This window comes from Giraffa tippelskirchi, chromosome 10 (assembly GCF_054371585.1).
Source record: "Giraffa tippelskirchi isolate mGirTip1 chromosome 10, T2T-mGirTip1v1.2.pri, whole genome shotgun sequence".
Taxonomy (NCBI): domain Eukaryota; kingdom Metazoa; phylum Chordata; class Mammalia; order Artiodactyla; family Giraffidae; genus Giraffa; species Giraffa tippelskirchi.
In genome coordinates, this window is record NC_137284.1 from 80350347 (window position 1) to 80367512 (window position 17166).

The following is a 17166-nucleotide window of genomic DNA, read 5'->3' on the forward strand; positions in this document are numbered from 1 at the left end:
AGATGGTAAAGAATCTGCCTACGATGCAGGAGACCGTGGTTTAATCCCTAGGTTGGGAAGATCCCCTGGAGAAAGAAATGGCTACCTACTCCAGTATTCTTGCCTGGAGAATTCCATGGACAGAGAAACCTGGTGGGCTACAGTCCATGGGGTTGCAAAGAGTTAGAAACGACTAAACAACTAACAGTTTCACTTTCATATATAATTTTATTTAAAATATATCTGGAGTTGACACAGAGTTCTTAATGAATAAAAATGAAGAGGCTATAAATAACCTCATTATCCAAAGCTTGCTTTTTGATGATTGAGACATTTTCTTTGTTTCTACTTTTATTAAAATATAGATAAAGATAAACTTTTATTAGATATAATATTTTAGGGATAAGAAGACTTTTTTGCTATATTTTTATTGGAATATAATTGCTTTACAATGTTGTGTTAGTTTCTGTTGTATAGCAAGTGAATCAACCATGTATAGCTGTATCCCTGAGAAGACTTTTTAGGTACCCCGAGAAGCTAGTATAGTGTTACCATATGTGATCAATAATTGGAACTATAAACAAAACTTAGTGACAGAAAAATTCTTAAAAATAAAAAGTCCTATCTTATGAAAGTCTGAAGCATATTTAAAAATTTTTTAGAAAGAACACCTGATTTGTGATGTGTGCTAAACCACCACCACTACCCAACAGTAAGCACAGAACAGAAAAAAACATTCAAATACATTAAACAAACAAGCCCTCACAATTATTATGGCCTTGGATGGAAATTCTGGAAGGGTTTCACATCCACTATTTTCCCTCTTGCTTTTATCAATTTACTTTTAATTAAGTATGAAGGTTTATAATTAGAATGAGAGAATGGGTGACAGGGAAGAAAAATGCAGAAATGCAGTCTTAAACAGTGTTTAAGATACAGTGACCTGCAGCCTGATTACTCTTTTTTTGCAATTTATTATTGATTTTTGGAAATAACAGTATGATATCAAGAATATTGATCTAGTGCAATTAGGTGCTTTCAGAAGAAGGAGTGAAGTATATAATCGGAGGCCTCAGCAGTCATTCTTTATGAAGACGCCATTAAAGCAATTAATGAAAGAGTTAACAGATTTCTTTTTGGATCATCATCATTTGGGAGCAATTTTTTGTTATTTCTGCAACTGCACACAGAAAGCAGAGTCAAATGATGATAGGGCTGTCTCCTTTTTCTCTGTATAAACTTACCTTTTCTCTCCTTAGGAAACAATAGTGGAAAATAATGTGTGATTAGGAAACAGCCTTAAGTTGGCTTTGGAGGCTACTTAGCTTTGCAAATTTGAGATAGTGATTTAACTCCTTTGGGTTTCATTGAAAACCTTTAAACCTGGGGAAATAACATCTACTTAGTTAACAGAATTTTTGTGAGAATTAATGAATGAAATGTACAATGGCTATTGTCAGGCAGGTGGCAATCAATAAACTCTGGTTTCTTTTTCTTTTCATCCTTTCTTCAGGTTAGAGCTCTGCTGGTTTTAGCTGAAGTTCAGGGTTAAGATAAGAGGATAGTGATCACAAACAATGTGATTTGGGAAAATTTTATTCATTTTCTATAGGAGGAGACTGAAAAGGCACATTTCAGATCTAATCTAAAAACTCAGATCAATACTTTACTGTTTAATTTTAGTTTCCAAAAGAGCTCTGCATTTAATGCAAGTTAAACAGAAATGACACATTTTAGAAGTTATTAACATGTGCTGGTGTGGTGTGGAATGGTTGATTCACCTGGAAAGTCTCCTTGTCCCTCTCCACTTCTAACAAAATATTAGTCATATCCAGTGTTCTATATTTTAGAAAGCCTTTTCTAAAATCCAGCTCACTGTTGATTTCTTCTTTGTATCTACACTCTCTCTCTTCTACCTGTCCCTCTCTTAAGATGCCAAAGATGAAATGCTGTAACAGTTCAGTTCAGTTCAGTCGCTCAGTCGTGTCCGACTCTCTGCGACCCCATGAATTGCAGCACGCCAGGCCTCTCTGTCCATCACCAACTCCCGGAGTCTACCCAAACCCATGTTCATCGAGTCGGTGATGCCATCCAACCATCTCATCCTCTGTCGTCCCCTTGTCCTCCCGCCCCCAATCCTACCCAGCATTAGGGTCTTTTCCAATGAGTCAACCCTTCGCATGAGGTGGCCAAAGTATTGGAGCTTCAGCTACAACATCAGACCTTCCAATGAACACCCAGGATTGATCTCTTTTAGGATGGATTGATTGGATCTCCTTGCAGTCCAAGAAACTCTCAAGAGTCTTCTCCAACACCACAGTTCAAAAGCATCAATTCTGCGGCGCTCAGCTTTCTTCACCGTCCAACTCTCACATCCATACATGACCACTGGAAAAACCATAGTCTTGACTAGATGGACTTTTGTTGGCAAAGTAATGTCTCTGCTTTTAAACATGCTATCTAGGTTGGCCATAACCTTCCTTCCAAGTAGTAAGCGTCTTTTAATTTCATGGCTGCAGTCACCATCAGCAGTGATTCTGGAGCCCAAAAAAGTAAAGTCTGACACGGTTTCCACTGTTTCCCCATCTATTTCCCATGGAGTGATGGGACCAGATGCCATGATCTTAGTTTTCTGAACATTGAGCTTTAAGCCAACTTTTTCACTCTCCTCCTTCACCTTCATCAAGAGGCTCTTTAGTTCTTCTTCACTTTCTGCCATAAGGGTGGTGTCATCCGCATATCTGAGGTTATTGATATTTCTCCCGGCAATCTTGATTCCAGCTTGTGTTTCTTCCAGCCCAGCGTTTCTCATGATGTACTCTGCATATAAGTTAAATAAGCAGGGTGACAATATACAGCCTTGACGTACTCCTTTTCCTATTTGGAACCAGTCTGTTGTTCCATGTCCAGTTCTGACTGTTGCTTCCTGACCTGCATACAGGTTTCTCAAGAGACAGGTCAGATGGTCTGGTATTCCCATCTCTTTCAGAATTTTCCACAGTTTATTGTGATCCACACAGTCAAAGGCTTTGGCATAGTCAATAAAGCAGAAATAGATGTTTTTCTGGAACTCTCTTGCTTTTTCGATGATCCAGCGGATATTGGCAATTTGATCTCTGGTTCCTCTGCCTTTTCTAAAACCAGCTTGAACATCTGGAAGTTCACGGTTCACGTATTGCTGAAGCCTGGCTTGGAGAATTTTGAGCATTACTTTACTAGCATGTGAGATGAGTGCAATTGTGCGGTAGTTTGAGCATTCTTTGGCATTGCCTTTCTTTGGGATTGGAACGAAGACTGACCTCTTCCAGTCCTGTGGCCACTGCTGAGTTTTCCAAATTTGCTGGCATATCGAGTGCAGCACTTTCACAGCATCACCTTTGAGGATTTGAAATAGCTCAACTGGAATTCCATCACCTCCACTAGCTTTGTTCGTAGTGATGCTTTCTAAGGCCCACTTGACTTCACATTCCAGGATGTCTGGCTCTAGGTGAGTGATCACACCATCGTGATTATCTGTGTCGTGAAGATCTTTTTTGTACAGTTCTTCTGTGTATTCTTGCCACCTCTTCTTAATATCTTCTGCTTCTGTTAGGTCCATACCTCTTGGCCTCGCTTCTGCGCCGAGCCGTCGCAGCCGCCTCGCTTCTGCGCCGAGCCGTCGCAGCCGCCTCGCTTCTGCGCCGAGCCGTCGCAGCCGCCTCGCTTCTGCGCCGAGCCGTCGCAGCCGCCTCGCTTCTGCGCCGAGCCGTCGCAGCCGCCTCGCTTCTGCGCCGAGCCGTCGCAGCCGCCTCGCTTCTGCGCCGAGCCGTCGCAGCCGCCTCCCGGGGGCGGCGGCCGACAGGGGCTAGGCCGGGCCGGGGGCCAGGAGCTGGGGGCGGCGACCGAGAGGGCCTAGGCCGGGCCGGGGGCTGGGGCTGGCGGCAGCGGTGGCGGCGGCAAGAGGAATTACCCAAGGCCCAAGGTAAGAGAAATCCAAGTAAGACGGTAAGTGTTGCGAGAGGGCCTCAGAGGGCAGACACACTAAAACTAAAACAACAGAAAACTAGCTAATCTGATCACACGGACCACAGCCTTGTCTATCTCAATGAAACTAAGCCATGCCGTGTGGGGCCACCCAAGACGGATGGGTCATGGTGGAGGGGTCTGACAGATTGTGGTCCACTGGAGAAGGGCATGGCAAACCACTTCAGTATTCTTGCCTTGAGAACCCCATGAACAGTATGAAAAGGCAAAAGGATAGGACACTGAAAGATGAACTCCCCAGGTCAGTAGGTGCCCAATATGCTAATGGAGATCAGTGGAGAAATAACTCCAGAAAGAATGATGGGATGGAGCCAAAGCAAAAACGATACCCAACTGTGGATGTGATTGGTGATAGATGCAAAGTCCGATGCTGTAAAGAGCAATATTGCATAGGAACCTGGAATGTTAGGTCCATGAATCAAGGCAAACTGGAAGTGGTCAAACAGGAGATGGCAAGAGTGAACGTTGACATTCTAGGAATCAGCGAACTAAGATGGACTGGAATGGGTGAATTTAACTCAGATGACCATTATATCTACTACTGTGGGCAAGAATCCCTTAGAAGAAATGGAGTAGCCATCATGGTCAACAGAAGAGTCCGAAATACAGTACTTGGATGCAATCTCAAAAACGACAGAATGATCTCTGTTCGCTTCCAAGGCAAACCGTTCAATATCACGGTAATCCAAGTCTATGCCCCGACCAGTAACGCCGAAGAAGCTGAAGTTGAACGATTCTATGAAGACCTACAAGACCTTCTAGAACTAACACCCAAAAAAGATGTCCTTTTCATTATAGGGGACTGGAATGCAAAAGTAGGAAGTCAAGAAACACCTGGCGTAACAGGCAGGTTTGGCCTTGGAGTACAGAATGAAGCAGGGCAAAGGCTAATAGAGTTTTGCCATGAGAACGCACTGGTAATAGCAAACACCCTATTCCAACAACACAAGAGAAGACTCTACACGTGGACATCACCAGATGGCCAACACCAAAATCAGATTGATTATATTCTTTGCAGCCAAAGATGGAGAAGCTCTATACAGTCAGCAAAAACAAGACCGGGAGCAGACTGTGGCTCAGATCATGAACTGCTTATTGCCAAATTCAGACTTAAATTGAAGAAAGTAGGGAAAACCACTAGACCATTCAGGTATGACCTAGATCAAATCCCTTATGAGTATACAGTAGAAGTGAAAAATAGATTTAAGGGACTAGACCTGATAGACAGAATGCCTGATGAACTATGGACAGAGGTTCGTGACATTGTACAGGAGACAGGGATCAAGAAAATCCCCATGGAAAAGAAATGCAAAAAAGCAAAATGGCTGTCTGAGGAGGCCTTACAGATAGCTGGGAAGAGAAGAGAAGCGAAAAGCAAAGGAGAAAAGGAAAGATATTCTCATCTGAATGCAGAGTTCCAAAGAATAGCAAGGAGAGATAAGAAAGCCTTCCTCAGTGATCAGTGCAAACAAATAGAGGAAAACAACAGATTGGGAAAGACTAGAGACCTCTTCAAGAAAATTAGAGATACCAAGGGAACATTTCACGCAAAGATAGGCTCGATAAAGGACAGAAATGCTGTATAGTGCAAGATATATTCTCTTAGTGCCTTTACTAGTTATGAAGCTACTTAAGTGCAGAAAGGACGCAATTACTCTTTTTTTTTTCTTCATACTTTACAGTACCTGACACTAATTCACTGTGAAAACTAAACATTCTTTGAAAAGTTTCAAAATTATACTCTTTTTAGTATAGCAATATAGCAATAACTTCTGGTAATAAGAGGAATAAATTTGGAGGATCTAATATAAAACATGGTGATTATAGCCAATAAAACTGTATTACATACTTGACGTTGCAAAGAGAACAGTTCTTAAATGTTCTCACCACAGAAATGTAATGGTAATTCTGTAATGGGATGGAGGTGTTAGCCAAGACTATAATGGTAATTACTTTGTAACATACAAATGTGTCAACATGTTGTACACTTTACACTTGCAAAATGTGCTATGTCAATTATATTGCAATAAGCTTGATTTTTTAAAAATAATAAAGAAAATTATTAATGGTCAGTCTTAGAACATCTAATCATACTAGGGTCAGTGGCTTAGGTTGTGGATAAGCTTGTATTTGTGATGTTATTCTGCAAATTTAATATAGGGTCAATTCTGTGCTAGTAAAATTGTTTATAGTTTTTGGATGGAATTAAATACTCGAATATTCTGAAGTGTTATTTAGCACTATAAGTTCTGGGGAGTCTGCCATCTTATCAAATTCCAATTTATCTTAGACAGCGAAATGAATTATTTAGCTATCATAGTTTTGAAATGAAACGCACCCAATTGGAGTGTCTACATTACCTCAGGTACAATGCTAGGTATTTGGGGGAAAATGTGAAGAATGACTATGTAATCTTGCCTGGTGATGTCATATATAGTGACTAAATATATCGTGGACATTTGTTAGGTATTTAAAGTAAGAGGGAGGTCACCCTCCTATACCATTGGAGGGAAGTAAACTGGTACAATCACTATGGAAAACAGAATGGAGGTTCCTTAAAAAACTAGAAACAGAGTTATCATATGATCCAGCAATTCCACTCCTGGGCATATATCTGGAGAAAAATATGGTTTGAAAAGACACATCACCCCAGTTATATTATGTAACAACCTAAATGTGAACAGAATTTGAAAAAGAATAGATACATGTATATGTATCACTGAATCATTTTGTGGCACACCAGAAACTATCACACCTTTGTTAATCAACTATACTCCAAGATAAAATGAAAAGTTAAAAAAAACAAAAGAGGGTGGTTAGAAGAGTGAGCAGTCCTCGAGTGCCTTGGCCAGCCTCCTAAGTGCCTACTCCTCAGTGCAGAACAGCAGCTCCTGTCATCTACAGAAGCTGTGCTCACTGCTTAGGCATTAGGAGAATTTTGCTAGGTTCCTAGGAAGGTTTACTAAACCCAGCTCTGGGGAACTTCCCATAATCAGCGCTTCCTGGGTATTCCGAAAGTTAGGATTGTAGGCTAAGTTTATTTTTGAAGAATATGTTAATTATATATTTTTAAAAATGGTCTGAATATTTTCTTCAGTCTCCAGACACCTTTACTGGTAATGTCCTTGTAAATACACCGCGTGTCCCAGAGTCTGGACACATAGAAGAGATAGCACATTCATCGTATCATTTTTTTCCAATTAGCAAGATGGAAAAATCCATTTTATTGGGGATGATTATATTTTTCTGCTTCATTGACAGGAAGGCTCTTCAAATGGATCGAGAGAAAGTAAGCATTATGAAATAATCATAGTAATAATAATAACAACCATATGATCATAATAATAAGCAGCAGCAGCAGCAGCAGCAGAAAGCTCAGGCCAAAGTGGAAAATTAGGTTTTCTAGAGGCTCCTGTTCTCCACTGTGTGACCTTAAAATGAGAATCATTTCTCAAGCTTCTAGGCGACCAAAGCACAGATGCATGATGTGTAAACAAATAAGTAATTGCGTGAGCAGTGTCCTTTGGGGGTTTAAATCTTATTCTGGTGACCCCAGGAAGCTGACCAGAGAGAAAAGGGGGCAAAAAAAAGTACAGGATATTTATCTTTACATTTTGCAAATGCTTTTGATCAGCAGAGCTGGAACAAGTTTCTGTGCTTTTGTGGGAACTACAAAAGTTCCAGGGGAGGAAGCAAGATCAAGAGCAGTTTGCTCTTTCAGGAACTTCAAAGCCCATTCATCTAAAGATGTGGCCATTACCATTTTGGCTTCCTTGCTGTGCCTTGGATGGCCCTGGACTTTGCAAGAGGAGAGCCTTGCTGGGTTGGGGCCAGCTCACACATATTCCTTAGGAGTGCAGTGTCCCAGAAAACCTGCCCTTCCTGGCCTGTGCTCTGTGATTACAGCTCCAAACAGGAGTGAACATTCTACCTACCGGATGAGTCAGATGCAGGGCTGAATGGGGCAGTGAGGCTGGACTACCCATTTTCTGCCTCTGCTCCTGTTTTAGGTTTGGAGAATTGTAAACATAAGAACAAAGCTAGACCATCTCCGTGAGCTCCAGGCCCCTCTGATCTCAGGAGTCTGTCTCTCTGCTGGTACCAGGAGACAAGTGTGCCACAAAGAGAGAGAGAAAGAGAAAAGCAACTAACAAACAAATGAACAAAAAACCTTCACAGCTGTGTGTTCTACTGCTCAGCCCATTACGACTGACTACCAGGTCCAGTACTAACAAGGAGCTGCCCTCTTTGGTGATAATTCAAGTCTTGGGAGTAAGATTTGTTCAGTGAATTTAGATTTATTCTGGGCATAAGATACACAATGATTTTCCAATCCAAAACAAAACTCAAAACCAAATAGAACACAGAACTTAAGGTGTGTGTGCATGCTAAGTTGCTTCAGTCGTGTCTGACTCTTTGCAGCCCTACGGACACCCGCCAGGCTCCTCTATAGAATTCTCCAGACAAGAATACTATTGCAGCAACACTAATTCTTTAAAAAAAATCGTTTATATTGGAGTACATTTGATTTACAATGTTATGTTAGTTCAGGTGTACAGCAAAGTGATTCAGTCATGCATATACATATATGTATTCTTTGTCAGATTCTTTTCCCATATTCGTTATTATAGAATATTAAGTAGAGTTCCTTGTACTATACAGTAGGTGCTTGTTGGTCATCTATTTTACATATATTAATATGTGTATATGTTAATTCCAACCTCCTAACTTATCCCTTCCCTCCCACCTTTCCCTTTTTGTAACCATATCTTTGTTTTCTAAGTTTGCTTCTATTTTGTAAATAAGTACATTTGTATCATTTTTTAAGATTTCACATATTAGTGATATCATAAATTTGTCTTTCTCTGAGTTATTTCACTTAGTATCACAACCTCTAGGTCCATCCATCTTGCTGCAAATGGCATTATTTCATTCTTTTTTATGCAGTCCCAGTGATCCTGCTTCTATATTTTGAGGTTGTTCTGGGGACTGGCTGGTGGTGTAAGCTTCACAGAGCTGGAACTCCAACTGTCTTGTTTACTGTTGGGTTCCCAGGACCTAGACTAAAGTCTAAACTTTAGTTGGAATCAATGGCTACATCAGGACCTTGAGGATTTGTTCTACCACCTATTTTTTCTGTGATCTTGGATCAGTTTCCTACTGTGTAAAATTCTCAGTTTTTCCATTCTCAAACATTTTAGCCCAGGCTTGTGAATCACACAAAGGAATGTTATGAGTGTTGTCCCCAAGATAATGCATCCTCGACGCTGGCTGTGTCTTGGAGAACCCTGGCAGTGTGCACAGCCAGTGGGAGTGCTTTCTTTTGAATCGGGTGTACTCTAGTTACCACGTCACCCTGACAGTTGCATTCGCTTTTAGGTGTTTCAGTAAGTGAAGATCATAATGCTGACATTCTGAATTTCCACTTCTGTCAAGTGAGGAATAAAAGTATGTTTCTCTTTGAGGAAGGCCTTTTGGAACTATATGGTTTTAGTCTATTCCATTTTCTGGAGCTCGTCTCTTAATAAAAAGTGAGAGGCATTGTAGTAGACCATGAACACCCAAAATGAGAGTGACACTGCGTTTCTTTAGCTGCTTCATAGCCCTCTCTGTCTCCTCTGTTTTTATCTGCACTGGTGATTTTAAGTTCTCTTTTTACATGATGAGTGCGTGGAAGTTTACTCAAAAGGATTTGGAAAAGTCTCATGCCACCAAACATAATTCTCATTTAAATATTTATTTTAAAATTCAACATGGCATGGCTCTTTCAGAAGAAAAAAATTTTACTAATAAAAGAATACTTTGAAGCTTTTTTTTTCTTTTAATATCCTAAGGTTTAGTTTCTAAGGCTCAGCTTCCAAAGTTTGGCTGTTTTATGAATAACCTTAGCTCCAAATAATTGAGAAAGTGATCCAGGAGCATTAAAGGTATAATGAAAAGGAGAGCAAGAAGAAGCATATTTTGAACTTATTGACTGTCTTTCATTCCTTTAATAAGCACTCCATTAATAAATAGTGAGCATGTGTCAGTCGCTGTGTTAGGTGTTTGCAATCAAAGTCCCCAACTTCCCAGAGTTCCCGTGCAGCACTGGGTCTGATGACCTGGATTTCAACTTTGCTCCTTGCCACTAAGAAGATGATGATCTTGGGCAAATTACTTTCAGTTGTGGGGCTTCATATATAAAACAGGAACAATCCCAGATCCAGTGCTGATGCTCTTTGGTTTTAAATGTGCCTCAAATACAAAGACAGAACGTAACTAATGGACAGTGCTTAGGTTAAAAAAAAAGCCAGTCATTCTAGAAGTCATAAACTTTTCTTTCTTGAAATTCATTTGTTAATGAAAAAATATACATTTAATTTTCACAAAAAAGAATCACATTATAAAGCTATTGATTGTTTTTCTCACCCCATATTCCTTTGGTAAACACTGATATATTGTGCACTCTATGCCAGTAAATGTGTTGCGTATTTGAGATCAGAGATGGAACATATGTTTTCTGCCTTGAAAAAGTTCACAGTCTAGAAATGGAGATAGAGAAGGAAACACGAATATGGGTGTTAAGTGCTAGTCATAATCAACAAATACTTACTAAACACTTATGCTGGGGCTACTGCAGTGAATAAAACTGATAATAATTTTGGTTTTCAGGAGTTTATATTCAAATGTGAAGATCAAGCAATAAAGAATAAACATGAAAATGTAGATATTATTGATATAACAGAAGGTGGAAAAGATCATGGAGTGAAAAAAACATAGGATAGATTAAAGGCAAACAGGGGCACATGTGTAGGGATTGGGGGCATTGCCATCCTAAGAAGCATTGCCAGGTGGTCCTCAATAAGAAACTAGAATTTGAGGAAAGCCCGAAGGGAGTAAGGGAATAAATTAGCTATAGGGATGTCTGGGGAAAGGGCTCCACCAGGCAGAGGGAATTGGGAGTGGAAAAGCCCTAAGTGTGGAAACAAGGCTGGCTAGAGTGAAGTGAGCAAGAGAGGGATGATGGCAGGGGAGCAGCAGTAAAAGGGGTGCGGGAGCCAGGGTGGGCCAACCAAGTTGGACCTTGTAGAACACTGTTAGAAGTTTGACTTTGACTGTGAGTTACATGGGGAGACTCTCTAAGAGGTTTTAAGTAGAGAAGTGACTTGCTCTGACTTTCATTCCAATCCCAAAGAAAGGCAATGCCAAAGAATGCTCAAACTACTGCAAAATTGCACTCATCTCACACACGAGCAAAGTAATGACCAAAATTTTCCAAGTCAGGCTTCAACAGTACATGAACTGTGAACTTCCAGATGTTCGAGCTGGATTTAGAAAAGACAGAGAACCAGAGATCAAATTGCCAACATCTGTTGGATCATCGAAAAAGCAAGAGAGTTCCAGAAAAACATCTACTTCTTCTTTATTGACTATGATAAAGCCTTTGACTGTGTGGATCAGGTCAAACTGTGGAAAATTCTTCAAGAGATGGGAATACTAGACCACCTGACCTGCCTCCTGAGAAATCTGTATGCAGGTCAAGAAAATAGAGTTAGAACTGGACATGGAGCAACAGATTGGTTCCAAATGGGGAAAGGAGTATGTCAAGGCCGTATATTGTCACCCTGCTTATTTAACTTATATGCAGAGTACATCATGTGAAATGCTGGGCTGGAGGAAGCACAAACTGGAATCAAGATTGCTAGGAGAAATATCAATAACCTCTGAATGACACCACCCTTATGGCAGAAAGTGAAGAATTAAAGAGCCTATTGATGAAATTTAAAGAGGAGAGTGAAAAAGTTGGCTTACAGCTCAACATTCAGAGAACTAAGATCATGGCATCTGGTACCATCATTTCATGGCAAATAGATGGGGAAACAGTGGCAGATTTTATTTTTTTGGGCTCCAAAATCACTGCAGATGGTGACTGCTGCTATGAAATTAAAAGACGCTTGCTCCTTGGAAGAAAAGCTATGACCAACCTAGACAGCTTATTAAAAAGAAGGGACATTACTTTGCCAACAAAGGTCCATCTAGTCAAAGATATGGTTTTTCTAGTAGTCATGTATGGATGTGAGAGTTGGATGGTAACGAAAGCTGAGCGCTGAAGAATTGATGCTTTTGAACTGTGGTGTTGGAGAAGACTCTTGAGAGTCCCTTGGACTGCAAGAGAATCCAACCAGTCCATCCTAAAGGAGATCAGTCCTGGGTGTTCCTTGGAAGGACTGATGCTGAAGCTGAAACTCCAATACTTTGGCCACCTGATGGGAAGAACTGACTCATTTGAAAAGACCCTGGTACTGGGAAAGATTGAAGGCAGGAGGAGAAGGAGACGACAGAGGATGAAACGGTTGGATGGCATCTCCGACTCAATGGACATGAGTTTGGGTGGGCTCCGGGAGTTGGTGTTGGACAGGGAGGCCTGGCGTGCTTCAGTTCATGGGGTCGCAAAGAATTGGACACGACTGAGTGACTGAACTGAGCTGAACACTGTAGAAGTCCATCCTGGCTGTTGTGCTGTGGATGGGTTGGAGGTGGGTGTTGGCAGCTTAGACCAGGGTAGTAGCAGTTGAGATGGAATAAGTGAAGGGGCTAGACCTGACAGAAAGGGGTGGGGTGAGCATGTTTCAGGTAGAGGATATAGCATATACAGAGGGCACAGAGGCAGAAAGAAAGGCATGATGTTCATGGTGATCTCCAAGTAGTCTTAATGAAAGGAAGGGTGAATGCTGGGTGTGTGGCAGAAGATGAGTCTAGAGAGGTAGAGAGTCATTAGATCTTATGCCAGGAGGGCTCACTATTTAGAAGTCTTTTTAACACAGCATACATAGTTTTGCAAAAATCTCTTTTGCAAAAGGAATATTCACAGTTGGTTAACTTTAAGGAATACTCATAGTGGCCAGAGTTGGAACTAGTTAGTAGGAATGTACTCAGAAACAGAGGAGTATTCTCAGGAGGCTTAGAGCTTCCATCCTGTGAGGACTAGGGCTCTAAGGGGATTGACTACAACTATCTGCCAGAAGAATCCTGGAGTAAATGCACTGAGTACAAGCAGATGGGTGCATGAGGATTTTTTTGATCCAAGAGAAGATTGTGCAATGTTTGCTGAAGTGTTCATTATTGTGCCTAATCCACTGCCTCAGTATTCAAGTTAGAAAACCAGAGACACTATTTCCAAAAAAATGTAAAACAGATCTATTTTTCAGTAGTTTACTAGGTTAACCTTATTCTTTCAACAGACATATTTAGCTAGTTTAGCATCTCAGGATCCTCTCATAGTAAGGCATTTTCTTGCCCAAGTCTTACTACTATGCATATGTGCCTGGTAGCTGGTCTAAATCCCTCTTTTCTGTAGTGTGAATCTGTTTTTCACCCTGCTATTCTCTTCAGAGATGGAGAGTGACTAGTAGTAATGTCGAGCAAATTGAGAAGGCAAAAATAGCACTTTGTGGTCAGGTCTCCACAGCCAAACTAAATTGTAGAATCAAAGCCAGTAATTGAACAAGGCAGACAAAAAGAAGATCCTGTTGTTTCATTTATCTAAATAATGGCCTTATTTCTTCATTTTTCTTTGCTGTTTAAGATTCAATCAGTGAAATCAAGGAAAATATTTTGGTTACAAAAAACACTTTGCAAAGGCCCTCTGAAATCCAAGAGTTAATGAGTGGATATATTTGTATATTTGCATACCAAGGAGTAATGAACTAGAATAACAGAGTTAATGAATACTTGTGGTGCATAAAGATGAATGATTACCCCAAGGGTAGTCTGAAAGGGAAGGAAGTTGCTTATCTTATTCAGCTTGAAGAATTACGTGCATTGTAGATGCTATTTATAGATACCTGAGAGTTCATTTATATTTAAAGATATTCATTTTTTTTTTTTTTTTTACTGACTCTGTGGTCCATTCTTATATTCTGGAGTCATCAGTGTGAACTTATCTGGGATTTTGAGATAAATCCTGGACATGTATACATGTATATCACACACTCATACACACACATGCACATATTCTTATATGGAATACACTTGTGGGAATATAGGGCACAGGAAAGGCTTCATCTTTACCATTTTCAGTGCCTGTTCTAATGGTAAGAGATGGTATCTATCAGATGAATAGGAGTGAAAGCTGACATAATCAATTTTAGCTACTTTTGGCTCTCTGTGTAGAATGAAGAAAGGATGTGCAAAAATGCAGGCTGATAATTTTGGTGCTTATTTTCTAGGCTAGAGTAGGGGTTAGAGTTCTGGACTAGAGGCCAGTTGTCATGGGATCTTCTTTCAGTTCTACCATTGATTTTTTTCAGTCCATTTGACTTCTGAGTGATTATCTATAAGGGAGAAGTGAGAATTGTTACTTGCTTCCCTGATAATATGATTTGAGCATAAAAACTTTCATGTCTTGGATGATAAATCAATTGAAACAGACTCTGCAGACTAGAATGATGCCCTAGTGGCATGGGAGATGATTAGCAATTTAGACAAATGAAAGTGTTCTATCATTGCAATATTTTTGGCATCAAAATCTTTTGTGCTCAGTAATATTACTTACCATTTTATGATTTAGGTTTAAGCTAAATTCTCCAAAACTGGTACCTTAATGCAATGATATCACATGAGCTGTAGAAGAGCATGAAATTCTAAAGATGTTGTGTTTTTTATATGTTAGTAGTACATTAAAACACAGTGCTATATTTAGAAATGTATAGACCATATTTATAAACAGAGCAGCAAAAGCCATTTTGAACACACCTCTGGATGTTCACTTCTATATCAGAATGACTTCCATCAGTCTTCAGTTGCTTAAAGTCAAGCTGCCAGGAAAACAGTTTTATTTCATAAGATAATCTGAGAAAAATCCACAACTCTTAATACTGACATGGAAATGCTGCTGTACAGCACAAGATATAAACTCGAATGCCTGGAATCACCATGCTCTGAATGTTTTTCTCTTTCCTTCCCTAATTAGGCTCTGGGAGAAGAGTGACTTTTTTTTCTTACCCCTACTGTGAAAGTTATGAGACTCTTTTGCTCAAATCACCCAGAAGGAAAGCTTGGAAGTTCATGTTCCTTAGAGAGTTGTCAGTTCTGCTAAAGAAGATTAAATGCCCTTTGCGCAGGTGTCATATCCCACAGCTAATTACAAGAAAGAGAGCAAATGTGGCATAGCCCACATCTAGCCAGCTACCGCAGATCAGTCCAGCCTCGGGGGGCTTCAACCTCATGTGGTGTACCAGCCAAAATATTCACTCGAAAATAAGTAACCGACATCAAAAACCCATCATATTGCATCTTGGAATATTGCAGTTTGAATCGCTTGGGTGGCTCTGGAACAAAGATTTCTGGGTTGGGGCAGAGGTATTTGATTCCTCTTTGATTCCACTGTTTGCATCATAGAAGATGATTGATTAAAGGCTTCTTGCTTACCTGTGAAGTTGATTTTCAGCAAGTAATCTTTGTACAGCTTCTTCCCGTCCAGGATCTTCATGGCGTCGCAGAGCTTGGTGGTGTTGGGGCAGAGCGTGCGCTGCATTTTATGCAGGGCGTGGGCCATGGCATACACTGCATTCACCACGAACATAATCTTGGATTCCTGCTCGTAGTTGCTGCTGTCGATGGCCAGGTGCTTGTCGCAAGGGCGCCTGTGGTTGTGCTTGTTCTGGAGGCTGCACTGGAACTTCTGCTCCCAGAAGTCCCGGAACCAGGGGTTGCGGTGGTTGTTGTACGGGTTGAGGCTCTGGAAGTAGCGATCGAACTGGCGGACGGGCTGCGAGGCCAGCTCCAGGGTGATGGCGCCATAGGCCACGTGCTCGCTGCCCTTGATGATGCTCTCCTGCGCACCCCAGCCGTCGCTGGCCACCCAGGTGAAAGAGGCGTTGGCGCGGCTGGCAGCGGCGATGAGCTCCCGGGAGTCGTCGCTGCGCATGAAGAGGACCACGACGCGCGCGTTGGGCTTCTGCAGCAGCTCGCGGATCACGCTGTCGTAGGATTTGCGGATGTTGGAGCGGCCCACCTTCTCCGCAGTGGCGATGCAGATGTTGCGCAGGCGGGCTTCCTGCTCGAAGGCCTCGATCCCCGTCTCCCCATAGTCGCCCTCCGAGGCCACGGTGGACACGTAGGTCCAGTTGAAGAAACGCAAGATCTCGGCCATGGCTTTGGCCTGGTAGAAATCGGGGGGCACGGTCCTGGCAAAGTAATCGTAGCGCGATTTGTCGCTGAGTTTGGCGCTGGTGGATGCGTAGCTTATCTGCGGGATCTGGAAGAGCCTCAGCAGGTTTGCCACCTGGGGGAGGGAGACAAGGCAGGTACCATTTTTTTAGAAATCCGGAGGTAACTGACTGCACAGGAAAGATGAAGCATACCGGGCCTTTACCCAGCTCCCTTTGCAACTCCAGATCGCTAAGCTGTTCTGGACGCTTTGCCAGCTGCTTTCCTGGACACTGTATTTGGGGAATTAGGAAACAGGTTCCAAGCAGGTAATTCAAGGGTTGGGAAAATACAAAGAGAAATGAGAAGGGCAAGGCTCTTTCTCTCCTAGACTTTATACTACATCCCGGACCAGAATCAGTTCTGTTCAGGTGTCAGTGGGGCTGCTTTAAGTTTCTGGAGTCCTCTTATAACTCAGTCTAACAATGAACTACAGTGAATTAGCCAAATTCGGTTTTTAGACAAACTTGGCTGTGGTTGTATAGAAAGAGCCTGGGTGTTGTCTAATTCTCACTTCCCCCTCTTTTGCTAAAAAAGGCAGTCTCTGAAAGAATTTAATTTGGGAACTGTATGCCACATGGACAGTCCAAATTAGACACTTATTATCTAGGTTAAGCCAAAAAAAAAAAAGTCCATTCTTTTTGGTCCACCCCAAGTTTAGGTATATGCATTTCTAACCTTAAAGAGCTTGACCAACATTTTCTTTGCCTTTTAAAAATTTTGTTTCTGCTTGTATTATACATAGCCCAAGCATATAAATGTTATTTTTATGATATTTTTTATTAAAAAGCAAATTAGGGAGTGTTGAGGACCTTGTCTATAAAGAACTATTTACTTTAAAATGTTTAAAGTTTATTCTGAATAAAGAATGTAAATTTCTTATAATTTACCTTGCAGTAATATTTCACTTCTTATGTATTACAGAATAAAAAAGGAAAATGACAGTAGCATATTAAGGAACATTTTATGCATAGA

The 17166-nt window shown here is 41.1% G+C and overlaps 1 protein-coding gene across 1 annotated transcript in view; it reads right to left on the reverse strand.

Moving 5' to 3' along the window:
* The window catches only part of GRM3 (glutamate metabotropic receptor 3), a 100063-nt gene that overhangs the window by 61285 nt on the left and 21612 nt on the right, over positions 1–17166 (reverse strand). The window contains exon 2 of the mRNA XM_081536534.1: positions 15412–16267. Coding sequence (XP_081392660.1) covers positions 15412–16267 — 856 coding nt within the window. The remainder of the gene's footprint in view (positions 1–15411; positions 16268–17166) is intronic.